We start from the raw sequence: 25,326 nt of genomic DNA, 5'->3' as shown, positions 1-25,326 counted from the left end.
AGAAGCGGCATTGATCTGAAGGAGCTGCAAATCTCAAAAGTGCCTCTGATCTGTTGTCTTTATTGACACAAAATATTGATGTTATTATTATTTGATGAATATTATCTGGTTACATTAAAAATGGTTATTACAATTATCACAAATACTCCGTAATCAGTGAAAGGTACAGAATATGTTATCATTAATCTAAACAAGTTTCACTTTCCAACGAGGTGGGGGCGAATTAGATCGAAACAAATCCAAAAACAAATCCATGCTGCAGAGGAAAGCTTTATATCATTTATTAATATCTTAAAGTCTGTTGAATTGTTACTTCAGACAATATACAATGAATAAAGTTTGTTCAATTCAAAAAGTACTAAAATAAACAACTAAAAACTGTAAAAAAGAAATGTTATTTTCATTTTTCACTTCAATCAAAGGTTAAATGTCCCGCTCATCAAAACAGTACTTGCTTATGAGTTTACAGTATATACTTGATCAAGCGTACTGCTGCCTTGCTAGTGACAGTTTAGTGTCATCTTAAGACCTTTAAATAAGTCTATGGAGTTTTAAAACAGACTTGAAATATTTAGTTCATCTATAATTTCAGTGCAACTGTGTAAGTCTGTTCATGTCTGCTGCACCTTACATCTAACAGTCATTGAAGGTGAAATACACTATTTAACTTATCCTCTTTCTTTTACACAAAGGAAAAACCTGAGTGTTAATGCTGTTCTCTTTGAGGGTAGTCAGGGGAAAAAAAAGACCTGATAATGCATTCTGTGTCCTGTTCTCTCCCGTGTGATCAGGCTACATTCAACAAATATTTCACATTACCTTTCATTTAATCATGCATTTCTCAGGTTGTGAAGAGATTATAAGTATTTATTATTTTCCAATGCATTACGGGTTTGAGATAAAGAAGAATAATAACATACATAGAGTAACTACTATACATCCATATAACTGTACTACACCTCACTCGTGTGCCTCTCACCCAAATGCCTTTCAACTCGACAGGTAAAAACTGTTTTGCAACCGCTGCTCAATTTCATTTTCTTCTTGAAACCTGTTTGGTGTTATCTACATTGTAGTGTTTTGTGTGATGACACAGCTTGATATGCTTTAACATCCTTTTGGTTTTCGTTGTTTGTCTTTTGTTTTGAAACAATGTACATCTGATGCAGGTCGAGTATGTCACATTTGAAATGAAAGCTTCCTGTTGAAAAGCAGCTGGAAAAACCTTCCAGTTTGCCCCAGTTCAAAATATTTAGCCGTTTTGGACTAGCCATAGATCCAAAATAATTCTATACAGATGCTGAGGGCACTATTTTCGGGCAGATTCCTATTTTCGTTTCTCCGAGAGCAAAGTGGAAGTACCTGCCGCCGTACTATGTAGCACACTAGCTATCTGAACTCATAATGGAAAAAGTAAAGCATTTTCATAGATTTACTCACTCAGGTAGAGATACCATATTTTGTAGAATAGATATGACGCATTACAGGCGGCAAATAAAAACCTACAACCCACATTGCCCCCTTTAAGTAAATATTATTCGTGTTCCCAGGACCTTTTTACATGTTGTTTTAACAACAAGATCTCAGCAGTCTGTAGTTTTACAGGTCGTTGACAAAGTCTTCTCCAGATTTAATCATCCGTCTCAGTGCGCTCAGTATCAGTGTATCAACGTCGTCATTTGTGTCGATCTCTGAGTGGTAGTTCTTCACAGGAAAGATGCTGCTTGGTGGAAATCCCAGCGTGCCACACACCTCCTCAATCTACATTTAAGAATTTCACATTTAATAAATACAAGTGCTGATCCAAGGAGACTTATCTGTTACAATATTAGACTGTAAAACAAAATGATATTCCAATTTGAATTACCGCTGTCTAAAACTAAATTACCAACAGAAACGTACCTTTTTCTTCAGGTACTTGCTTTTATACACGTTCATTATATCCTTGCCGACTTCTGGACAGGTTTCATCAATTTTGGTGAGAATAGCAATTTCCGGAATCCCTGCCAATTCAGAGCAGAATCAGATTCAATCAAAAATAATGTTGGTCCGGTTATTTAAATATTATACATGTTATGTATCATAATATTTATCAGTATAATACATCATATATAATTGTATGTATTATTATAAAAGCCTAACCCTTACCCATGTCCCTGGCTGCAAGTCTGACTTCCCTCAACTTCTTCACAGAATCATCCTCCAACCCTGCTATGCTGCCAGGGATGACGCAGACCAGAACATGAACTCTGTCATTTAGAGAGGGGTCTCTTTTGTAGTGTTGGTTATCCTCAGACAAGGTTGAGATAGGATTGAACTGGAAAACAATGTAAACTTATATCAAAAATGTAATTTGCATGCACATATATACAATCGTTTTTAATGGAGCCTTGTTAGTTTTCCATATTTCACATTTCATACATTCAATCCATAATATTGATAGTAGAAAATGACCACAATGTTGGATTGTGTTTCTTACATTTTATGCAAGAGAAATAAAGTTTAAAGAATTCAGTTGTACCTTGTAACCATCCTGCATGTGTCCCCTCATGGCCAGTTTGATGTCTTCCACACGAACTCCTTTACTTGTATCCTTCTCAAGGCCCATGATGTCATTGAAGACAAAAGGGTAATATGTCCTTGGTCCTCCTTTTTGGATTTTGTAGGCTTTGTACTGTAAGACAAAGAAATGCTGTTATAATGACATGGTAGTACTAGAAGTAAACACAACAACATTAAAGTAAGAAAGTACATTTGACAAGACACATCCACATTTTAAAAAATCGAAACAGCAAAAAAAACACAGATTTTTTTACATTGTGACCAAAAAAAAGTGTATTGTTTAAATATGTTTGGTGGGGGAGATTATCCAGTTTATTTGAGAGTAACGTTTTTGAAGGGGGAAATAGAGGGGATGACACGTGTTAAAGGACCACAAGCCAGATTCAAACTCGTCAAACTCATCTACCTCAGCAGGGACTGAGCCCCAGAACATGGGGCACCAGCTCTAACTACTGAGCCAAATAAAAAAAATACTTCATGTTTTTTAAATGTCGTTGTGTCTTGTGAAATGTTTGTATGTTTTGACTTTCAGCACCATCGTAGCAGATGTCTCCTGCTTAGAAGTAAAGTAAAATAAAATGATAGATAAGAGAGTTGTTTAATGTAAGACATTCATGATAACACCGAAAAGGGATTCTTACGCTTGTGGTGTAGCTTTCACGAACCATCGCATCTACGCCAGCACGATTACATATTTCACCTCGTAAAACACTTTCCACAGAGTTGATGAAGCTGGACTTGCCAGCACCAACAGCTCCGTAAAGCATAAACCTGAGCTGGACATCCTCGGTAAAAGGCTGGTAGTCCTTCACAATCTGCAACTCTCTCTCTTTGTTTCTGTTCAATGGAAAAACATTAAACTATAGTTTAGATCAAGTTATTATCAGTTTTGCTTAATGGTGTCACTGAGACTCAAGAAAAGAAACCATCATGTTTGTAAGAAGTGACAACAAATAGAGAAAAGCACATAACAGAGGACATCTCAACAAAGGAGTGTGCAGGTTCAATGTTTAAAAAGTGTTATCTGAATAAAAGCCACTAAACAGAGACACCGCACTGAAAAATGAACTCACCCCCAAGGCCCCTTCCTCCATTCTTGAGGCAGAACTGAAAGTAAAGTGCACATGTTGCAGTAATACATGAGTCTCATTTTGACTGATTTGATCTATTAGGCAATGTTTAGAAAATGTTGAGTTACTTACGTTTTGGAGAAGGTGGAGGTGAAGGTGGGGGAGGCTTTGATTCACTGCCTCCCATGGCTTCAATAAGAATGTGTCAATAAAACATTTGAGATCAAATATTTCACAACATTCAGTATGTGTAGTAAAGTAGTTATTATTATAATTAAATATAATATTATAAATCCCTTTGTTTTGCAACTTCTCATACTGACGGAAATGTGCTGCACAGGAACACTTTTATCATTTATTAATATCTTAAATCCATTGAAAATATACGATGTATAAAGGTCGTTCAATTTAAAAATTACTAAAATAAACAACTAAAAACTCTTAACATTTATTTTCAATTTTACGTTCATTTTTCACTTCAATCAAAGGTTAAATGTCCCGCTCATCAAACACAGTACTTGCCTATGAGTTTACAGTCAGTGACGTGCGGTGAGGGGAGGCAGGTGAGGCCTCCCCTCATCATGAAAAGTAAAATGAAGAAATAAATGTAATGATCATATTTATCCAGTTGTTTGTATTATAAAGTTATTTTCCTTTTAATTTCACCAGTTTTACATTATTTTGATCCAAAATCGCTGAATTTTCATATTCACGTTCAAACACTGAGAACGGCTGCTCGGTGAGGCATCAACCTGCTGACATGCTATACAGGGAGACTGTAACTGCTGTCTGTCTGTATGTCGCTATTAAAATGTTCAAACACCCTGGCTATATTAACTCATTTCCATACTTTAGCTGGTGTATATAATATACAGTGTTTTTTGTCAACTGTCTGTAACGTGTCTCTTGTGCTGAGCAAAACCGCTGCGAAGAGAGACTAGGTGAGGCACGCAGTTCTCCTGCCTCATGGCAGGGGGTGCTAGTGAGTCCAGTTCAAATCTGATTGTGATGACGTCAGTGCCTCACCAGCCATGAACTTCACCGCACGTCACTGTTTACAGTATATGAAAAAGCGTACTGCTGCCTTGCTAGTGACAGTTTAGTGTCATCTTAAGATCTTTAAATAAGTCTATGGAGTTTTAAAACAGACTTGAAATATTTAGTTCATCTATAACTTCAGTGCAACTGTGTAAGTCTGTTTATGTTTACTGCACCTTTCGTCTAACAGTCATTGAAGGTGAAATTAATTATTAAACAATCCCCAAACGTGAGTGTTAATGCTGCTCTCTTTGAGGGCAGTCAGGGAAAAAGACCCCATACGGTAATGCATTGTGTGCCCTGTTCTCTCCCTTATGATCAGGCTATTTTCCAACCAAGACCCGGACATCTAAGGGAATCACTAAACTGGCAATCTCTTGTGAAATTACTTATTGTGTATTTATCCAGAGAATTATATGTTTCACAATATCTCTCATTGAATCTTGCTCACTACAAACAAGCATCGTTTTTGTAAATGTTATAAAGAGATTAAATCAAAGCAAATAAATAAACAGCCAGAGCTACAGAAATATAAGTTGACATTTATTTTGTATCTTTTTCAAGTGCAGCTCTACAAAGCATTAAAGGTTTGAGATTAAACACACATACAGTAACTATCTCTATAACTCTACTGCACTAAAAGGATAAGTATCATCAAAAGGATGATAGCATAACAACAATATATTCAATTGAGAAATAAAAGGAAATCCTCACCTCCAGTTATGTGCCTCTCAGCAAAGTGTCTTTCAGCTACACAGGAACGTCTCTTTTATATGATAACCACAGCTCACTTTCACTTTCATTTTCAGCACACCACCAGTGTTAAAGGAATTGTCATTTATAAATGTACATCTTAATGTTTACTGACCTCTTAAAGAAAAGTTGCTTTCTCTTTAGTAATTCTCAAATGACAATAGTACACTTAGTCACAACTCAATGACTGAATGGCAAGATAAATTACCGCTTGAATCAACAAACCATAACTAACAACATCATAATGACAGAACTCAAATGCAGGAGAAATAAAGCCTTTTCATACTTTACTTATTAAGGTAGAGATACCATCATATATACTATAGATGAGATGAATTACAGACTGCAAATAAAAACCTGAAAGCCATTTTGCCCACTTCATGTAATCATCAAAATGTTCAGTTTCTAAGAACATACCTTTCCTACTTTATGAAATTATCACTTTTCCAAACTAGTTTTCCCAATAAATGAATTGAATAAAAATGTAAATGCTAAAAATCAACCCATCTTGCACTCCCTTATCCCTTGTTGTTTTTCACAATTGTTCCCAGGACCTTTATAAATAGTGTTACGAAAACAAGACCTGCCCAAGTGGTATGTAGTTTTACAGGTTGTTGAGAAAAGTCTTCTCCAGTGTCAATCATCCGTCTCAGTGCACTCAGTATCAGTGTGTCAGTGTCTTCATTTGTGTCGATCTCTGAGTGATAGTTCTGTGTGAAGAAATCGGTAGAAGAAAATGACCATGCAGTGCGATTGTGTTACTCACAGTCAGGCACACACTATTTCTGCTGAAATTGCAGCCTTTTACACATGACAATTGAGATCACAGCCCTATTGCAATTATTTGTGAAAGAGACACCAAATAATTATACTACACTAAGTCACAGCAGAGTTAGTGAATATTTTGATCCGAATCAAAAACAATGATGTAGAACAACAATTGCTCAAATATTGCACTCTCCCACGATCAGGATAGCTTACTGTTCAATGTAAGGTACTCTGTGGCGGATACAACAGCAGACCTTTAAACCTAAAAACACTTAAGTGCATTATACTATAAACATCTTAGACACAGTGTAGAGCTGCAGTGATGGTCATCTTCATTAAAAAGTACTTTGGCTTTGAAGGTGATTATAATCACTATATAAGACCGTAAACTTGAGAAAATGAAGATTGGTATACTGTTTTTCCAACTTCCTTTATGATCACTATGATGAATGAAATTTAACCACGTTTTTGTGTCTTCAACTTAAATCAGTACAGAGTTTAGAGCGTCCAGTTGCAGTTGTTGATGCCTGTTTGGTGTTATCTACACAGTTCATAGTGTGGGGCCACGTACTGTACCTTTGTATGTTCATGAAACCAGTTCCCTTTAGATCATGTGATTTAAAATAATTATTCTCTTACTGAGGGATGATAGGATGTGTCGCATAGCAGGTTTAAGAACGTCACATAATAAATCAATCCTCAGCGATTAAAAACCTAATTCAATCATCAAAATGTTCAGTTTCTAAGAACATACCTTTCCTACTTTATGAAATTATCACTTTTCCAAACTAGTTTTCCCAATAAATGAATTGAATAAAAATGTAAATGCTAAAAAATCAACCCATCTTGCACGCCCTTATCCCTTTTTGTTTTTCAGTCATTTTTTGCTCTCTTTTTTCACCTACTTTTAGCTGTCATGGTTCATCTGCTTTTCAGTGCGGACACTCCAACTCAACTTTTAACACCAACTTGAAATGCTGACACTTCAACACATTTCAAATTATTTCTATGTCGACATTTTAATCTTCAACTTCAACTATTTTCAATCTTTGAACAATTTAAGTTGTGAATTGTGGGCGAACAGATTTATGTGTTTGGTTGAAGTCCAATCCAAAATTAGAGCATTGGTTGAACATTTATTTCCATATGAATGAATTTCCTTCATTTTTGTCTAATTTTTCTATACCTTAAAACTGATCCAACATTTATATCAGTTTAAAGAAATCTAATTAAAACACTTTCACTCAGCAACCGTGTCCGTGGAGAGAAGCGATGATGTTAACCTCAAGTGATGACGCTGAAATATGAAATTATAGGCCTTTTATGTATTTCAAATATTTTCTTTTTGACCAATCCTGAAAGAAATGGGACCAAAGAATTAGATCATGAGTAAACTGCAAACACATAGTTACCTAAATGTGTCAGTAGTTGTTGAATCCTGTGTGGTGTTATCTACATTGAAGTGAATTATGGAGACACGCAGCTTTGAATGTTTCACCATCATTTCGGTTTCCTTTTTGTCAATTGTTTTGAAAGAATTTGCATCTGATGCCAGTTTCCTCAGGTATGTGGAGGCTGGGCAGGTCGGGTGTGTCTCAAACTGAGTTTAAAGTAACACGTCCTGCAGCTGGAAAACCTCTCCTTAATGTCCCAGGGCAAATGTTTTATTAAGCACATTTCATAGCACAGCCCCACACAATGACTAAGCTTTGGAAACATGTCACCAGCTTTCCTGCTGGTAGACAGAGGGCCAAGTGATAGCATGTGGTCCTCTGCTCACCATCCTACACTGCATCCCATCAGAGAGGACCATGCTGTGATCTTGGTGCTATAGTTAGGTTGATTGTTGTTTTCATTAGTTTTTGCTCTTTTCTTCTTCAGCTGGCTGTTCACCTACTTTTATATATCATGGTTCAAATGCAGTTTCTATTTCATTTTAAACTGCAACTTGAACGGTTTTGAATCTTTGAACAGCTTACATTTTTAATTGTGAGCAATCACGCGGTCTGGGGTTGTGAGGCTGGTTGGATGTTCTACCAAATCCTCAGAAAACGCATTTGAAAACGCTTTATGGTAGAGAAATGAACATTCAATTTGTAACAGTAGATTGTGGACATTCCTGCAGTCTGCATGCCAATTTCATGCTCCCTCAAAACTTGCAATATCTGTGGCATTATGCTGTGTGATAAATGAAAAGAGTGGCCTTTTATTGTGACCAGCGTAAGGCACACTTGTGCAATATTCATGCTGTCTTATCAGCATCTAGTAATAATCTAGTAATTCTATTAATGGATTCATTCTCTCGACTCAGCAACACTGATTTTAACACATTTGTGAACATTATTTGAGAGGAATACTCCTTTTGTTTACATAGAAAACATCTTAGATCTTTGAATAAGAGTAAGTTATTCACTTCTAAAGAAAAGGCGATGACAAGTTTAATTATTTTCAGCATTCACTCACAGCTTGTCCGGACCCACTCACGAAAAAATCATCACAAATAAATAGAGATGTAAAATACCATGTGTAAGGTACCGACAGTGACTTCTTGCAGTAAAACTTAAATTACCTCAATACTGAACAACTTCAATAACTTACTCGAGTTTAACCAAACCAAATTGCAATATCTACTTAACATGATCTCTTGAACCATTGTGACATTCATATTTTAAGATACACCTTATAATAACATTGCAGACAGTCTGAACTAACGCTGACGTTACCTAGTCTTTTTTATGTATATATATATATATATATATATATATAAGTTTATCCCCAAACGTGAGTGTTAATGCTGCTCTCTTTGAGGGCAGTCAGGGAAAAAGACCCCATACGGTAATGCATTGTGTGCCCTGTTCTCTCCCTTATGATCAGGCTATTTTCCAACCAAGACCCGGACATCTAAGGGAATCACTAAACTGGCAATCTCTTGTGAAATTACTTATTGTGTATTTATCCAGAGAATTATATGTTTCACAATATCTCTCATTGAATCTTGCTCACTACAAACAAGCATCGTTTTTGTAAAGGTTATTGTTAGGGGATATTTTGCTTAGGTGTTTAACCTTTGACGTAGTTCATCATTTTCTCCTTCCTCTCTCTTTCTCGGCCTTGGAGGTGCAGAGTGACAGTGTTGAAGGGGGTACACAGAGGGGATGACATGCGTAGATGGTTCCAGGCCGGATTCGAACCTGGGTCCTCCACACGGGAACTGGGTCCAAAGGCATGGGCCACCAGCTGTACCAGGTGACCTATACAGCAGCCGTGATTCATCTCAAATATTTCAACCTTAAATTTTCAGCAATGAGGGTTTACACCAAATGACTTGGCACACTAAGTCACAATTGAATGTGTGAATGCATTTAATGCTCAAAATATTATTGGTCAGAATCAAAGGATTGTAGATTGACAGCAGTGCTCCTTGTGTTTGAAGAAATCAATGCATTAGAATTGAAGCCTCCTAGAATACAGTGGAGCAGGAATGAGTCCTAAAACCCTGAAGTGAGTTAGCATTTTACAAATCCCGGTTGCTTCGTCTCAGAGTCAATGGGATTTCTCCATAGGATTTTGGAAAATAGCTCGAAATAAGGTCTGTGGTTGACACAAGTTTAAGAGACGGACCACGTTTTCTTCTATGACATTAAATACATCAGCAGTTGAAATATGCAAGCACACGAAAGTCAGTTGGAACGATCTTAAGTTGGCGTGACGTTGAAGTCCTGCGACCCTGCTGTACTCATATTTAGTTTGTTTATAGCATAACGTTAGCATTTCGCTTCTGGCGATTATATTTATGCTTCAAATATTATAAAAGTAGGGTAGACATGTGGAGATTAACCGGCTGAATTTTTTTTTGCATTTATCAAACAGGTTTGTTTTCCACTGATCTTATTTTTTACAATATTCCAAAATCCTATGGAGAAATTGCTTTGCTTTTTTGTCGAGGGAACCCATGCGCAGCTTACTTCCAGGTCGGTCTACAAAAATACGTGATCCCTGTGGCGCTCTATAGGCACACTGTATGAAACAGGCACTGATTGTTAAATATTTAATCCAAGCAACAATAAGAAACACCACGTATTGTTCTTGAGAGTGTAATCACATGCAAACGCCTTGTTGTAAAACCTGAAGAGGGTTCTCTTAGAGCAGGGGTGCCCAAATACTTCCCGATAGAGGGCCAAAATTGAACGTGAGGGGAGGGCCGAGGGCCAAAATGATCATTTTGCAGTACATTAAGTGTACGGTAAATATATGAGTGCAGTACATTACGTGTGTAAGTTAAGCATACGTGTGCAAAATAAACACTATATCACAAAGTCATTTTGAAAAATGAATTGCACTGTTTACTGTGTTTCACATTTAGGTCAATAACATTTCATAACATCGATCTGGCTTCTTTAAATTAAAAAAATAACTGAAGCACTATGAAATATTTGTGGACAGGTGTGGAACATTACCAGTCCTTGGGCCTACCATACTCCCAGGTGACACAATGGGGGCCTAGGGCAGGCCTACATATTCTGCCTGTAGTAGTCCAATCAGTGGGAAACATGAAGCCTGTTCTTGGTTTTTAAAAGCCTCTCAATATCAGGTTCAAGCTGACTAACTGACAAAGTGAGAATGTCATGTAGGTGAGAGTCAGATAAAGCATTCCTCAGTTTGGACTTGTTAAGATTCATAAGGCTGAAAGCCTGCTCACAGACATAAGTACTTCCAAAGAGGGATAACATAACCTGGGCATGTTTGCGTATCTTGCCATATCTGTGTGCGGGAATAGACCTGTAAAAATCTTGTAAGGAAAGCTCTCTGAACCTGCTATGGAGGTCTGAATCAGACTGAAGTTCCAAAAGTTCCATTTGAAGCTCCTCACTGACTGCATCCACATTCACAGAAAAAGGTTGAGCAAACAGCTCAAATGCTGTTGTATTTCCACGAAAATCTTCAAAGCGATGGTCGAACTCCACCTCAAGATTGTTGAGAATGTTGAGGTATTTTGGTGTGTCTTCCTCCATCAACCCAACTTCTCTGAGGCTGGGGAAATGTGCCAAATTTCCTGAAAATACAGACACAAAGACAAAAGCAGCAATGTAAGATGCAAGGTTGTTCATGAAATGAAATGAAATACCAATCATCAATCAAATGGTGGGCAGGGGATATATTTTGTTTTGTTTATGGCTGCAGTAGACTATGAAAAGCAATACAACTACTGTTTTGGATTTAATGCCTGGTTTAGTGGTTTTAAAAAGAACATCTATTTTCCACCAACACAAAGTATACATGCATCACAAACAATATATCTATGATAGCATGGTTGTGACAACAAGCGTAATACATTGTTTTATGTTCAATAAAATATTAAAGTTAGATCTCACCTTTTGAGAGATGTCTGCTAAGCAGCTGGAACTTTTGCTTGAAGGCTTTGACATGGTCATACATCTGCGTGATCATCTGGTCTCTCCCTTTTGAGGAGGATATTCAGCAGCTCTGTGATGTCCACAAGAAAAGCCAGGTCTGCAAGCCAGTGACTGTCCGTGGGCACTTGGATGTTGTTCGTCTTCATGGCTTGAAACTCTCTTATTTCCTCGCGCAGATCAAAGAAACCCCGCAAAACTTTCCCACGGCTCAACCACCGCACCTCCTGATGGTACAATACATCACCATACTGGGCATCCATCTCATCAAGCAGAGCTTTGAATTGACGGTGTGAGAGGGCCTTTGAGCGAATATTGTTGACAATGGCGACGACATCCTGCATGACGTTTTTCAAGCCCATGTTTTTAGCGCACAGTTGCTCCTGATGCAAAATACAATGGTACTTTAAAATCGAGCCACCAAACTCGGAGACCTTGTCCGACACAAGTGCAGTTAGCCCTGCTCGCTTACCGACCATGGCGGGGGCTCCATCAGTCATGATGCCAGATAGGGTTTCCCAGTTCAAACCGTTCTTGTCCAGAACTCGCTCCACTGCCATAAAAATATCCACACCTTTTGTTGTCCCTTTCAATGTTTCAAGGCCCGCTAGTTCTTGACACACTTCAAAGTCCTCATTGACGCCTCGCAAAAACACCAGCAACTGTGCTGAGTCGGACATGTCGGTGCTTTCATCGCACGCAATGGAGAAGGCAGAAAAGTGACTTGCTCTTTGGGCTATCTGACCTCGAACGTCTTCGGCCATGTCCTCAACGCGGCGGGTGACAGTGTTCCGTGACAGGCTAATTTGAGAAAACACACGCATCTGATTTGGACACACATCTTGGGCAGCAATTGTCAAACACTCCTTGACGAAATCACCCGCTGCAAAAGCTCTCCCACTTCTCACGATTGCATTGCTAATGCGATAACTAGCCCGAGTGGCATTTTCTTGTGCAGTCGACGGCTGAAGTAGAGTTCGCTGCTGGGTGGTTAGCTTTGTTAGCAAGTCTGCTAACTTGACCTTGCAATGTTCTCCAGTGTACTTTGCGAACTCAGCCGCATGCTTAGTTAGATAGTGACGGCGAATGTTGTATTCCTTTGAAACAGCGACCCTCTGCTTACATACCAGACACACTGCATTGGAATCTACCTCGGTAAAAAAATAGTCCTGTTCCCAAGTTTTTTTTAATTTTCGTTTGTCTGTGTGCCACAGCCTACTACGCTCCATCCTTGAATCCTCTCACTCACTGGTCTTGGGCGTTATCGGGTAGCTAGGAGCTGACTGGAGCTCAACAGCGCCATCCTATGGCATTATTTGGTAGTGCGCCAATAAATAATTTTCAACGAGAGCTTCCGATCGTTTATGGTGGGACAGTGCGAGAAGGCACGGGCCAAATTTAATCGGTCGCGGGCCCCAATTTGGGCAGCCATGTACACTTAGAGACAAGAGAAGCGGCATTGATCTGAAGGAGCTCCAAATCTCAAAAGTGCCTCTGATCTGTTGTCTTTATTGACACAAAATATTGATGTTATTATTATTTGATGAATATTATCTGGTTACATTAAAAATGGTTATTACAATTATCACAAATACTCCGTAATCAGTGAAAGGTACAGAATATGTTATCATTAATCTAAACAAGTTTCACTTTCCAACGAGGTGGGGGCGAATTAGACCGAAACAAATCCAAAAACAAATCCATGCTGCAGAGGAAAGCTTTATATCATTTATTAATATATTAAAGTCTGTTGAATTGTTACTTCAGACAATATACAATGAATAAAGTTTGTTCAATTCAAAAAGTACTAAAATAAACAACTAAAAACTGAAAAAAAGAAATGTTATTTTCATTTTTCACTTCAATCAAAGGTTAAATGTCCCGCTCATCAAAACAGTACTTGCTTATGAGTTTACAGTATATACTTGATCAAGCGTACTGCTGCCTTGCTAGTGACAGTTTAGTGTCATCTTAAGACCTTTAAATAAGTCTATGGAGTTTTAAAACAGACTTGAAATATTTAGTTCATCTATAATTTCAGTGCAACTGTGTAAGTCTGTTCATGTCTGCTGCACCTTACATCTAACAGTCATTGAAGGTGAAATACACTATTTAACTTATCTCTTTCTTTTACACAAAGGAAAAACCTGAGTGTTAATGCTGTTCTCTTTGAGGGTAGTCAGGGAAAAAAAAGACCCTATAATGCATTCTGTGTCCTGTTCTCTCCCGTGTGATCAGGCTACATTCAACAAATATTTCACATTACCTTTCATTTAATCATGCATTTCTCAGGTTGTGAAGAGATTATAAGTATTTATTATTTTCCAATGCATTACGGGTTTGAGATAAAGAAGAATAATAACATACATAGAGTAACTACTATACATCCATATAACTGTACTACACCTCACTCGTGTGCCTCTCACCCAAATGCCTTTCAACTCGACAGGTAAAAACTGTTTTGCAACCGCTGCTCAATTTCATTTTCTTCTTGAAACCTGTTTGGTGTTATCTACATTGTAGTGTTTTGTGTGATGACACAGCTTGATATGCTTTAACATCCTTTTGGTTTTCGTTGTTTGTCTTTTGTTTTGAAAGAATGTACATCTGAGGCAGGTCGAGTATGTCACATTTGAAATGAAAGCTTCCTGTTGAAAAGCAGCTGGAAAAACCTTCCAGTTTGCCCCAGTTCAACATATTTAGCCGTTTTGGACTAGCCATAGATCCAAAATAATTCTATACAGATGCTGAGGGCACTATTTTCGGGCAGATTCCTATTTTCGTTTCTCCGAGAGCAAAGTGGAAGTACCTGCCGCCGTACTATGTAGCACACTGCCTATCTGAACTCATAATGGAAAAAGTAAAGCATTTTCATAGATTTACTCACTCAGGTAGAGATACCATATTTTGTAGAATAGATATGACGCATTACATTTAAGTAAATATTATTCTTGTTCCCAGGACCTTTTTACATGTCGTTGTAACAACAAGATCTCAGCAGTCTGTAGTTTTACAGGTCGTTGACAAAGTCTTCTCCAGATTTAATCATCCGTCTCAGTGCGCTCAGTATCAGTGTATCAATGTCGTCATTTGTGTCGATCTCTGAGTGGTAGTTCTTCACAGGAAAGATGCTGCTTGGTGGAAATCCCAGCGTGCCACTCACCTCCTCAATCTACATTTAAGAATTTGACATTTAATAAATACAAGTGCTGATCCAAGGAGACTTATCTGTTACAATATTAGACTGTAAAACAAAATGATATTCCAATTTGAATTACCGCTGTCTAAAACTAAATTACCAACAGAAACGTACCTTTTTCTTCAGGTACTTGCTTTTATACACGTTCATTATATCCTTGCCGACTTCTGGACAGGTTTCATCAATTTTGGTGAGAATAGCAATTTCCGGAATCCCTGCCAATTCAGAGCAGAATCAGATTCAGTCAAAAATAATGTTGGTCCGGTTATTTAAATATTATACATGTTATGTATCATAATATTTATCAGTATAATACATCATATATAATTGTATGTATTATTATAAAAGCCTAACCCTTACCCATGTCCCTGGCTGCAAGTCTGACTTCCCTCAACTTCTTCACAGAATCATCCTCCAACCCTGCTATGCTGCCAGGGATGACGCAGACCAGAACATGAACTCTGTCATTTAGAGAGGGGTCTCTTTTGTAGTGTTGGTTATCCTCAGACAAGGTTGAGATAGGATTGAACTGGAAAACAATTTAAACTTATATCCAAAAATGTAATTTGCATGCACATATATACAATCGTTTTTAATGGAGCCTTGTTAGTTTTCCATATTTCACATTTCATACATTCAATCCATAATATTGATAGTAGAAAATGACCACAGTGTTAGATTGTGTTTCTTACATTTTATGCAAGAGAAATAAAGTTTAAAGAATTCAGTTGTACCTTGTAACCATCCTTCATGTGTCCCCTCATGGCCAGTTTGATGTCTTCCACACGAACTCCTTTACTTGTATCCTTCTCAAGGCCCATGATGTCATTGAAGACAAAAGGGTAATATGTCCTTGGTCCTCCTTTTTGGATTTTGTAGGCTTTGTACTGTAAGACAAAGAAATGCTGTTATAATGACATGGTAGTACTAGAAGTAAACACAACAACATTAAAGTAAGAAAGTACATTTGACAAGACACATCCACATTTAAAAAAATCGAAACAGCAAAAAAAACACAGATTTTTTTACATTGGTTGGGGAGATTATCCAGTTTATTTGAGAGTAACGTTTTTGAAGGGGGAAATAGAGGGGATGACACGTGTTAAAGGACCACAAGCCAGATTCAAACTCGTCAAACTCATCTACCTCAGCAGGGACTGAGCCCCAGAACATGGGGCACCAGCTCTAACTACTGAGCCAAATAAAAAAAATACTTCATGTTTTTTAAATGTCGTTGTGTCTTGTGAAATGTTTGTATGTTTTGACTTTCAGCACCACCGTAGCAGATGTCTCCTGCTTAGAAGTAAAGTCAAATAAAATGATAGATAAGAGAGTTGTTTAATGTAAGACATTCATGATAACACCGAAAAGGGATTCTTACGCTTGTGGTGTAGCTTTCACGAACCATCGCATCTACGCCAGCACGACTACATATTTCACCTCGTAAAACACTTTCCACAGAGTTGATGAAGCTGGACTTGCCAGCACCAACAGCTCCGTAAAGCATAAACCTGAGCTGGACATCCTCGGTAGAAGGCTGGTAGTCCTTCACAATCTGCAACTCTCTCTCTTTGTTTCTGTTCAATGGAAAAACATTAAACTATAGTTTAGATCAAGTTATTATCAGTTTTGCTTAATGGTGTCACTGAGACTCAAGAAAAGAAACCATCATGTTTGTAAGAAGTGACAACAAATAGAGAAAAGCACATAACAGAGGACATCTCAACAAAGGAGTGTGCAGGTTCAATGTTTAAAAAGTGTTATCTGAATAAAAGCCACTAAACAGAGACACCGCACTGAAAAATGAACTCACCCCCAAGGCCCCTTCCTCCATTCTTGAGGCAGAACTGAAAGTAAAGTGCACATGTTGCAGTAATACATGAGTCTCATTTTGACTGATTTGATCTATTAGGCAATGTTTAGAAAATGTTGAGTTACTTACGTTTTGGAAAAGGTGCAGGTGGGGGGGTCTTTGATTCACTGCCTCCCATGGCTTCAATAAGAATGTGTCAATAAAACATTTGAGATCAAATATTTCACAACATTCAGTATGTGTAGTAAAGTAGTTATTATTATAATTAAATATAATATTATAAATCCCTTTGTTTTGCAACTTCTCATACTGACGGAAATGTGCTGCACAGGAACACTTTTATCATTTATTAATATCTTAAATCCATTGAAAATATACGATGTATAAAGGTCGTTCAATTTAAAAATTACTAAAATAAACAACTAAAAACTCTTAACATTTATTTTCAATTTTACGTTCATTTTTCACTTCAATCAAAGGTTAAATGTCCCGCTCATCAAACACAGTACTTGCCTATGAGTTTACAGTATGTGATAAAGCGTACTGCTGCCTTGCTAGTGACAGTTTAGTGTCATCTTAAGACCTTTAAATAAGTCTATGGAGTTTTAAAACAGACTTGAAATATTTAGTTCATCTATAACTTCAGTGCAACTGTGTAAGTCTGTTTATGTTTACTGCACCTTTCGTCTAACAGTCATTGAAGGTGAAATTAATTATTTAACTTATCCCCAAACGTGAGTGTTAATGCTGCTCTCTTTGAGGGCAGTCAGGGAAAAAGACCCCATACGGTAATGCATTGTGTGCCCTGTTCTCTCCCTTATGATCAGGCTATTTTCCAACCAAGACCCGGACATCTAAGGGAATCACTAAACTGGCAATCTCTTGTGAAATTACTTATTGTGTATTTATCCAGAGAATTATATGTTTCACAATATCTCTCATTGAATCTTGCTCACTACAAACAAGCATCGTTTTTGTAAATGTTATAAAGAGATTAAATCAAAGCAAATAAATAAACAGCCAGAGCTACAGAAATATAAATTGACATTTATTTTGTATCTTTTTCAAGTGCAGCTCTACAAAGCATTAAAGGTTTGAGATTAAACACACATACAGTAACTATCTCTATAACTCTACTGCACTAAAAGGATAACTATCATCAAAAGGATGATAGCATAACAACAATATATTCAATTGAGAAATAAAAGGAAATCCTCACCTCCAGTTATGTGCCTCTCAGCAAAGTGTCTTTCAGCTACACAGGAACGTCTCTTTTATATGATAACCACAGCTCACCTTCACTTTCATTTTCAGCACACCACCAGTGTTAAAGGAATTGCCATTTATAAATGTACATCTTAATGTTTACTGACCTCTTAAAGAAAAGTTGCTTTCTCTTTAGTAATTCTCAAATGACAATAGTACACTTAGTCACAACTCAATGACTGAATGCATTTAGTCTGTGGCAGATCCACGAGCAGACCTCTAAAACCCATTTTTTAAATATAATCTGAATTTGATTTTTTAACGTAAGCACACTTTCTCGTGAGTTGACATCACCATATTACATGGTTTGAATGTGAAGTATAGTATATTCCAGTATAGTTGTTGGATTCTGGTTTGGTACAGTTTCCTTTAGATCACGTGGTTTACAAGAATCAGGGGAGAAGGGAGGGGTGGGCTTGCAGTTGCTGCAGTGCTGCACCCACGGATGTTTTCTCAACAGCCACAGTTCTATTTTAGGCAATGCACTCAGTCACTCTTTGCTATGTGCTGGATGATTCTCTGAATTGGGTGCCCTTTTAGTCCCCCAAGCTTACTTCAAAGATTTTAAATGAAAGTAAACTACAAAATATATTTTAAAGCAATGAATTAATGAAACATGGTGTTTTGCATTACATATATATCATTTTTTTGAAAGAATTGGTTGTCTTTGTAGCAGGCAACATACATATTTGCATGTCCTCAATAAGCGTCATTGCATCTTCATTGAATATTAAACAAATACAAATAGCCAATTTTACCAAAATGTTGCTGCTTATATAATCATATGCTTGTCTACTTTAACTGATACCAAAACAAATCTGAAAAAATACATGAATTCTCTATGAAAGTGCAATATTGACACACGTCCCCCAGTTTGTTTCAACCCCATCACGCCACACTATTAACCCCCCTATTTAAATAATGGATCAGTCAATCTGACATCTGCATTGGGGGAATGACATCACAAAAGTCTTTTGGAAGTAAAGGTGGCAAAGAAAGGTAAGTGTCAGTATCTTTGCTAACCTATAATTCATTTTTGTATTGTCAGATTGAGATTGTCAAGCTCAACATTTCAACTCTGTTATATGAATTATTGATAGCAAACAATTGTTTAGGAAAAAATAAACAATAGTTTTGCTAAATATTACAATTTGATGATGTCTTTCAATTCCATGTGGTGCTATATATCCTAGCTAAACAAGGACTTATGGCTACTTATTTGTCAAAAACTTCAACCCTGTCACATTTTTTATTATAACAGTGTTGAACTTTTGACAAGGTTGATTGTTTGACATTTCTTAGATGACCAAATGGTAGACTGTAATGTCAACTGTCTGTAATCATTCTTACAAGAGACATCAGATTATTAAGGTTCAACAAGATTTATCTTGAATATCTTTTCGAATCATAGCCACACAGAGTCCAAGTTGTCAGTGACGGGGTTGAACTCAAAACTATGAAAATTCCTAATTAAAAACTATTGGGATTTTATGCCTGAGGTGGGAAAATGTGTTTTCTCAAAGGTTTAAGTAGTCCACTACCAAATGGAATGATCAGAATTTGTAAGTCAATAAAATCATTTCAATTACTATTGGCATTCGAGTCGTTAGTTTGTTTAGTATCTGACCGTGTAATAAGCGAGACAATTCAGGCTGATCAAGCTCCCTGATCACACTGTCAGTGTTCTTTTCCCCATAATGACCGCCTCACTGCACATTATCCTACATGGGATCAGTTATAACGGCTTCACTAGTGATGCAGGTGATATCATTTTCTGAACCAAAACATTTTTGTTATATAATATTTTCCAAAATTATTGCTTCAGTTTTGAATTGAGCCTTCAAATGGAGTTCACTCCTTCACCAAGTGGGAGTAAGGTGTGGTTTGGATTAGAGAGCCTCCCTTTCCGGTGGACCACCATGGGACCTTATTTCAGAAAAAATATGTATCGCAGTCAATGGCGAGAGAGAAATGATTTTCGGATCCCGTTTGAATTGGGCCATGAATTACACATGGCGTATGTTTGATGTTTGTCAATCTTAAAAAATAATTTCCAAGTCAAGAAAGTCACAGTTTCTCTTAAAACTGTTGAAGTATAAGACTATGAAAATACACAACTAGAAACACTACAAATCCAAGAGTCGCGTAAGTGATGTCATAACTGATGTCATATTTATTTCCCTCCACTAAATATAAGATACGAAGATAACTTTAACAAGATGCCTGTGTGCTTTGTACCAACTTGTAGGCATACCAGCAATGGGTGTTGCTCGTTCTTTCGTTTTGGTGTTGGTCATGTGTATTTTTTCCGAAATAGGGTCCCATGGGTCCGGAGTAGAAGCGCCAGACTTAGGCTCTCTATTGGGCCTACCTTTCAGCCACCGTAATGTTGCACTACAGTGGCACTGCCCACTTCCACATTCCACATAGTTAGAAAACAATATTTAATCAGACTTTACAAAGTGAATGTTTGTGCCGCCATTTTTATAACGTGTGATATCAGATAAGAAATCAATAGTCATATTCGGAGTTATTAGAGGATTAGAGGTAGGTGTCCAGTAAAAGGAGAGCACTGACACATTTCCACAAGTGGTGGATATCAGTCCTCATATTCTATAATATGTTGAATTGTCTCTTTCTTGTTTAAGGCCTTCCTCTTTTACTTCACTCAAATGTAGTTGTAATTGTCATATTCACAATTTATATATACTATTTAGGGTTAGTGTTGAGGTAAGAGATTATTATTTATTTTATATTTTATAGATTGTGTAACGGAGTTACAAATTTAAGAATGCATTACAATGCTTTTCACATTTTTGTAGTGGAAATACTTTGTTTTCACAAGTTATTATTTTTTAGTAGCTAAAATTCAAATCTGGCACCTGTACTCTGACGCTTTAGATACAGTAGCTTCAATCTGCTTTCTAATTGACACACAACTCAAATTGCGCTCTCTGGTGGACAGATATGAAATCACTTGATGGAAAGTACTGTTTGGAATAGAAAAGAAGTTCAGAACAAAAGACTCATTTCAATATTTTTGTGATTTATTGCATTCACAGTAAAATGTTCAATTTAAATCTCATCCAACAGAGAATAGGAAAATGTATTTTAATCAGTGACAGGTACAGCATATGTAATCATAAGTTTAAACATAAAGTTTTGGTTTACAAACAAATTCTGTCTTTTGACCTGCTATTGTTCAGATTATTGAATAGCTGAAGATGGCCGGATAAATAACCGTTGAATCAAAAAAACGAAACTAAAAACATCATAATGCAAAAAGTAAAGCATTTTCATAGATTTACTCACTCAGGTAGAGATACCATATTTTGTAGAATAGATATGACGCATTACAGGCGGCAAATAAAAACCTACAACCCACATTGCCCCCTTTAAGTAAATATTATTCTTGTTCCCAGGACCTTTTTACATGTCGTTGTAACAACAAGATCTCAGCAGTCTGTAGTTTTACAGGTCGTTGACAAAGTCTTCTCCAGATTTAATCATCCGTCTCAGTGCGCTCAGTATCAGTGTATCAACGTCGTCATTTGTGTCGATCTCTGAGTGGTAGTTCTTCACAGGAAAGATGCTGCTTGGTGGAAATCCCAGCGTGCCACTCACCTCCTCAATCTACATTTAAGAATTTCACATTTAATAAATACAAGTGCTGATCCAAGGAGACTTATCTGTTACAATATTAGACTGTAAAACAAAATGATATTCCAATTTGAATTACCGCTGTCTAAAACTAAATTACCAACAGAAACGTACCTTTTTCTTCAGGTACTTGCTTTTATACACGTTCATTATATCCTTGCCGACTTCTGGACAGGTTTCATCAATTTTGGTGAGAATAGCAATTTCCGGAATCCCTGCCAATTCAGAGCAGAATCAGATTCAGTCAAAAATAATGTTGGTCCGGTTATTTAAATATTATACATGTTATGTATCATAATATTTATCAGTATAATACATCATATATAATTGTATGTATTATTATAAAAGCCTAACCCTTACCCATGTCCCTGGCTGCAAGTCTGACTTCCCTCAACTTCTTCACAGAATCATTCTCCAACCCTGCTATGCTGCCAGGGATGACGCAGACCAGAACATGAACTCTGTCATTTAGAGAGGGGTCTCTTTTGTAGTGTTGGTTATCCTCAGACAAGGTTGAGATAGGATTGAACTGGAAAACAATTTAAACTTATATCCAAAAATGTAATTTGCATGCACATATATACAATCGTTTTTAATGGAGCCTTGTTAGTTTTCCATATTTCACATTTCATACATTCAATCCATAATATTGATAGTAGAAAATGACCACAGTGTTGGATTGTGTTTCTTACATTTTATGCAAGAGAAATAAAGTTTAAAGAATTCAGTTGTACCTTGTAACCATCCTTCATGTGTCCCCTCATGGCCAGTTTGATGTCTTCCACACGAACTCCTTTACTTGTATCCTTCTCAAGGCCCATGATGTCATTGAAGACAAAAGGGTAATATGTCCTTGGTCCTCCTTTTTGGATTTTGTAGGCTTTGTACTGTAAGACAAAGAAATGCTGTTATAATGACATGGTAGTACTAGAAGTAAACACAACAACATTAAAGTAAGAAAGTACATTTGACAAGACACATCCACATTTTAAAAAATCGAAACAGCAAAAAAAACACAGATTTTTTTTACATTGTGACCAAAAAAAAGTGTATTGTTTAAATATTTTTGGTGGGGGAGATTATCCAGTTTATTTGAGAGTAACGTTTTTGAAGGGGGAAATAGATGGGATGACACGTGTTAAAGGACCACAAGCCAGATTCAAACTCGTCAAACTCATCTACCTCAGCAGGAACTGAGCCCCAGAACATGGGGCACCAGCTCTAACTACTGAGCCAAATAAAAAAAATACTTCATGTTTTTTAAATGTCGTTGTGTCTTGTGAAATGTTTGTATGTTTTGACTTTCAGCACCACCGTAGCAGATGTCTCCTGCTTAGAAGTAAAGTAAAATAAAATGATAGATAAGAGAGTTGTTTAATGTAAGACATTCATGATAACACCGAAAAGGGATTCTTACGCTTGTGGTGTAGCTTTCACGAACCATCGCATCTACGCCAGCACGATTACATATTTCACCTCGTAAAACACTTTCCACAGAGTTGATGAAGCTGGACTTGCCAGCACCAACAGCTCCGTAAAGCATAAACCTGAGCTGGACATCCTCGGTAAAAGGCTGGTAGTCCTTCACAATCTGCAACTCTCTCTCTTTGTTTCTGTTCAATGGAAAAACATTAAACTATAGTTTAGATCAAGTTATTATCAGTTTTGCTTAATGGTGTCACTGAGACTCAAGAAAAGAAACCATCATGTTTGTAAGAAGTGACAACAAATAGAGAAAAGCACATAACAGAGGACATCTCAACAAAGGAGTGTGCAGGTTCAATGTTTAAAAAGTGTTATCTGAATAAAAGCCACTAAACAGAGACACCGCACTGAATAATGAACTCACCCCCAAGGCCCCTTCCTCCATTCTTGAGGCAGAACTGAAAGTAAAGTGCACATGTTGCAGTAATACATGAGTCTCATTTTGACTGATTTGATCTATTAGGCAATGTTTAGAAAATGTTGAGTTACTTACGTTTTGGAGAAGGTGGAGGTGGGGGGGGGGGGGGGAGTTCGGGATCGAGGTGGGGGCGAATTAGATCGAAACAAATCAAAAAACCAAGACATGCTGCAGAGAGATTTTTATCATTTATTCATATCTTAAAGTCTGTTGAATTGTTACTTCAGAAAATATACAATGAATAAAGTTTGTTCAAGTTAAAAAGTACAAAAGAAAAATAAATTATATTTAATTTTACGTTCATTTTTCACTTCAATCAAAGGTTAAATGTCCCGCTCATCAAACACAGTACTTGCCTATGAGTTTACAGTATGTGAAAAAGCGTACTGCTGCCTTGCTAGTGACAGTTTAGTGTCATCTTAAGACCTTTAAATAAGTCTATGGAGTTTTAAAACAGACTTGAAATATTTAGTTCATCTATAACTTCAGTGCAACTGTGTAAGTCTGTTTATGTTTACTGCACCTTTCGTCTAACAGTCATTGAAGGTGAAATTAATTATTTAACTTATCCCCAAATGTGAGTGTTAATGCTGCTCTCTTTGAGGGCAGTCAGGGAAAAAGACCCCATACGGTAATGCATTGTGTGCCCTGTTCTCTCCCTTATGATCAGGCTATTTTCCAACCAAGACCCGGACATCTAAGGGAATCACTAAACTGGCAATCTCTTGTGAAATTACTTATTGTGTATTTATCCAGAGAATTATATGTTTCACAATATCTCTCATTGAATCTTGCTCACTACAAACAAGCATCGTTTTTGTAAATGTTATAAAGAGATTAAATCAAAGCAAATAAATAAACAGCCAGAGCTACAGAAATATAAGTTGACATTTATTTTGTATCTTTTTCAAGTGCAGCTCTACAAAGCATTAAAGGTTTGAGATTAAACACACATACAGTAACTATCTCTATAACTCTACTGCACTAAAAGGATAAGTATCATCAAAAGGATGATAGCATAACAACAATATATTCAATTGAGAAATAAAAGGAAAGCCTCACCTCCAGTTATGTGCCTCTCAGCAAAGTGTCTTTCAGCTACACAGGAACGTCTCTTTTATATGATAACCACAGCTCACCTTCACTTTCATTTTCAGCACACCACCAGTGTTAAAGGAATTGCCATTTATAAATGTACATCTTAATGTTTACTGACCTCTTAAAGAAAAGTTGCTTTCTCTTTAGTAATTCTCAAATGACAATAGTACACTTAGTCACAACTCAATGACTGAATGCATTTAGTCTGTGGCAGATCCACGAGCAGACCTCTAAAACCCATTTTTTAAATATAATCTGAATTTGATTTTTTAACGTAAGCACACTTTCTCGTGAGTTGACATCACCATATTACATGGTTTGAATGTGAAGTATAGTATATTCCAGTATAGTTGTTGGATTCTGGTTTGGTACAGTTTCCTTTAGATCACGTGGTTTACAAGAATCAGGGGAGAAGGGAGGGGTGGGCTTGCAGTTGCTGCAGTGCTGCACCCACGGATGTTATCTCAACAGCCACAGTTCTATTTTAGGCAATGCACTCAGTCACTCTTTGCTATGTGCTGGATGATTCTCTGAATTGGGTGCCCTTTTAGTCCCCCAAGCTTACTTCAAAGATTTTAAATGAAAGTAAACTACAAAATATATTTTAAAGCAATGAATTAATGAAACATGGTGTTTTGCATTACATATATATAATTTTATTGAAAGAATTGGTTGTCTTTGTAGCAGGCAACATACATATTTGCATGTCCTCAATAAGCGTCATTGCATCTTCATTGAATATTGAACAAATACAAATAGCCAATTTTACCAAAATGTTGCTGCTT

At 37.0% G+C, this 25,326-nt stretch overlaps 4 protein-coding genes across 6 annotated transcripts; all 4 read right to left on the bottom strand.

Moving 5' to 3' along the window:
- Positions 1 to 265: 265 nt before the first annotated feature.
- On the bottom strand, positions 266 to 5,539 carry LOC134878129 (interferon-induced protein 44-like). Of its 2 annotated transcripts, XM_063903958.1 has the most exons (8): positions 5,385 to 5,539; positions 3,765 to 3,821; positions 3,636 to 3,669; positions 3,204 to 3,399; positions 2,522 to 2,674; positions 2,149 to 2,317; positions 1,903 to 2,003; positions 266 to 1,761 (listed from the first exon to the last, which is right to left on the bottom strand). In XM_063903958.1, exons 2-8 carry the CDS (start codon positions 3,817 to 3,819, stop codon positions 1,600 to 1,602), a joined length of 870 nt encoding a protein of 289 aa, XP_063760028.1. In that variant the 5' UTR covers positions 3,820 to 3,821; positions 5,385 to 5,539; the 3' UTR covers positions 266 to 1,599. The 2 variants fall into 2 exon arrangements, with proteins under 2 accessions (XP_063760028.1, XP_063760026.1); XM_063903956.1 differs by lacking the exon at positions 5,385 to 5,539 and having other exon boundaries at positions 3,765 to 4,304.
- Positions 5,540 to 9,535: 3,996 nt separating this feature from the next.
- Positions 9,536 to 13,080, bottom strand: LOC134877803 (general transcription factor II-I repeat domain-containing protein 2-like). The gene is made up of 2 exons (XM_063903455.1): positions 11,564 to 13,080; positions 9,536 to 11,244 (listed from the first exon to the last, which is right to left on the bottom strand). Exon 1 carries the CDS (start codon positions 12,829 to 12,831, stop codon positions 11,620 to 11,622), a length of 1,212 nt encoding a protein of 403 aa, XP_063759525.1. The 5' UTR covers positions 12,832 to 13,080; the 3' UTR covers positions 9,536 to 11,244; positions 11,564 to 11,619.
- A 228-nt stretch (positions 13,081 to 13,308) lies between these two features.
- Positions 13,309 to 18,195, bottom strand: LOC134877805 (interferon-induced protein 44-like). 2 transcript variants are annotated; one of them, XM_063903457.1, is made up of 8 exons: positions 17,834 to 18,195; positions 16,744 to 16,794; positions 16,615 to 16,648; positions 16,183 to 16,378; positions 15,536 to 15,688; positions 15,162 to 15,330; positions 14,916 to 15,016; positions 13,309 to 14,774 (listed from the first exon to the last, which is right to left on the bottom strand). In XM_063903457.1, exons 2-8 carry the CDS (start codon positions 16,790 to 16,792, stop codon positions 14,613 to 14,615), a joined length of 864 nt encoding a protein of 287 aa, XP_063759527.1. In that variant the 5' UTR covers positions 16,793 to 16,794; positions 17,834 to 18,195; the 3' UTR covers positions 13,309 to 14,612. The 2 variants fall into 2 exon arrangements, with proteins under 2 accessions (XP_063759527.1, XP_063759526.1); XM_063903456.1 differs by having other exon boundaries at positions 16,744 to 18,195.
- A 2,711-nt stretch (positions 18,196 to 20,906) lies between these two features.
- On the bottom strand, positions 20,907 to 24,833 carry LOC134877806 (interferon-induced protein 44-like). The gene is made up of 8 exons (XM_063903458.1): positions 24,506 to 24,833; positions 23,519 to 23,611; positions 23,390 to 23,423; positions 22,958 to 23,153; positions 22,275 to 22,427; positions 21,901 to 22,069; positions 21,655 to 21,755; positions 20,907 to 21,513 (listed from the first exon to the last, which is right to left on the bottom strand). The coding sequence occupies exons 4-8, from the start codon at positions 23,081 to 23,083 to the stop codon at positions 21,352 to 21,354; spliced, it is 711 nt and encodes a 236-aa protein (XP_063759528.1). The 5' UTR covers positions 23,084 to 23,153; positions 23,390 to 23,423; positions 23,519 to 23,611; positions 24,506 to 24,833; the 3' UTR covers positions 20,907 to 21,351.
- Between the last annotated feature and the right edge of the window lie 493 nt (positions 24,834 to 25,326).

Source organism: Eleginops maclovinus, chromosome 16 (assembly GCF_036324505.1).
Source record: "Eleginops maclovinus isolate JMC-PN-2008 ecotype Puerto Natales chromosome 16, JC_Emac_rtc_rv5, whole genome shotgun sequence".
NCBI classification, from domain to species: Eukaryota; Metazoa; Chordata; class Actinopteri; order Perciformes; family Eleginopidae; genus Eleginops; species Eleginops maclovinus.
The sequence above is the reverse complement of the archived record's forward strand: the minus strand, read 5'-3'. Positions and strand labels throughout refer to the sequence as shown.

Coding starts and splice junctions, on each gene's coding strand:
- LOC134878129 (XM_063903958.1), bottom strand. CDS start 3,819: ATGGGAGGCAGTGAATCAAAGCCTCCCCCACCTTCACCTCCACCTTCT. Junction 3,670..3,764: donor ACCTCCACCTTCTCCAAAAC/GTAAGTAACTCA, acceptor CTTTACTTTCAG/TTCTGCCTCAAGAATGGAGG. Junction 2,318..2,521: donor ACATGCAGGATGGTTACAAG/GTACAACTGAAT, acceptor ATTGTTTTCCAG/TTCAATCCTATCTCAACCTT.
- LOC134877806 (XM_063903458.1), bottom strand. CDS start 23,083: ATGCTTTACGGAGCTGTTGGTGCTGGCAAGTCCAGCTTCATCAACTCT. Junction 22,428..22,957: donor GTGAAAGCTACACCACAAGC/GTAAGAATCCCT, acceptor TTTGTCTTACAG/TACAAAGCCTACAAAATCCA. Junction 21,514..21,654: donor GCAAGTACCTGAAGAAAAAG/GTACGTTTCTGT, acceptor TCTTAAATGTAG/ATTGAGGAGGTGAGTGGCAC.
- LOC134877805 (XM_063903456.1), bottom strand. CDS start 16,792: ATGGGAGGCAGTGAATCAAAGACCCCCCCACCTGCACCTTTTCCAAAA. Junction 16,649..16,743: donor ACCTGCACCTTTTCCAAAAC/GTAAGTAACTCA, acceptor CTTTACTTTCAG/TTCTGCCTCAAGAATGGAGG. Junction 15,331..15,535: donor ACATGAAGGATGGTTACAAG/GTACAACTGAAT, acceptor ATTGTTTTCCAG/TTCAATCCTATCTCAACCTT.
- LOC134877803 (XM_063903455.1), bottom strand. CDS start 12,831: ATGGAGCGTAGTAGGCTGTGGCACACAGACAAACGAAAATTAAAAAAA.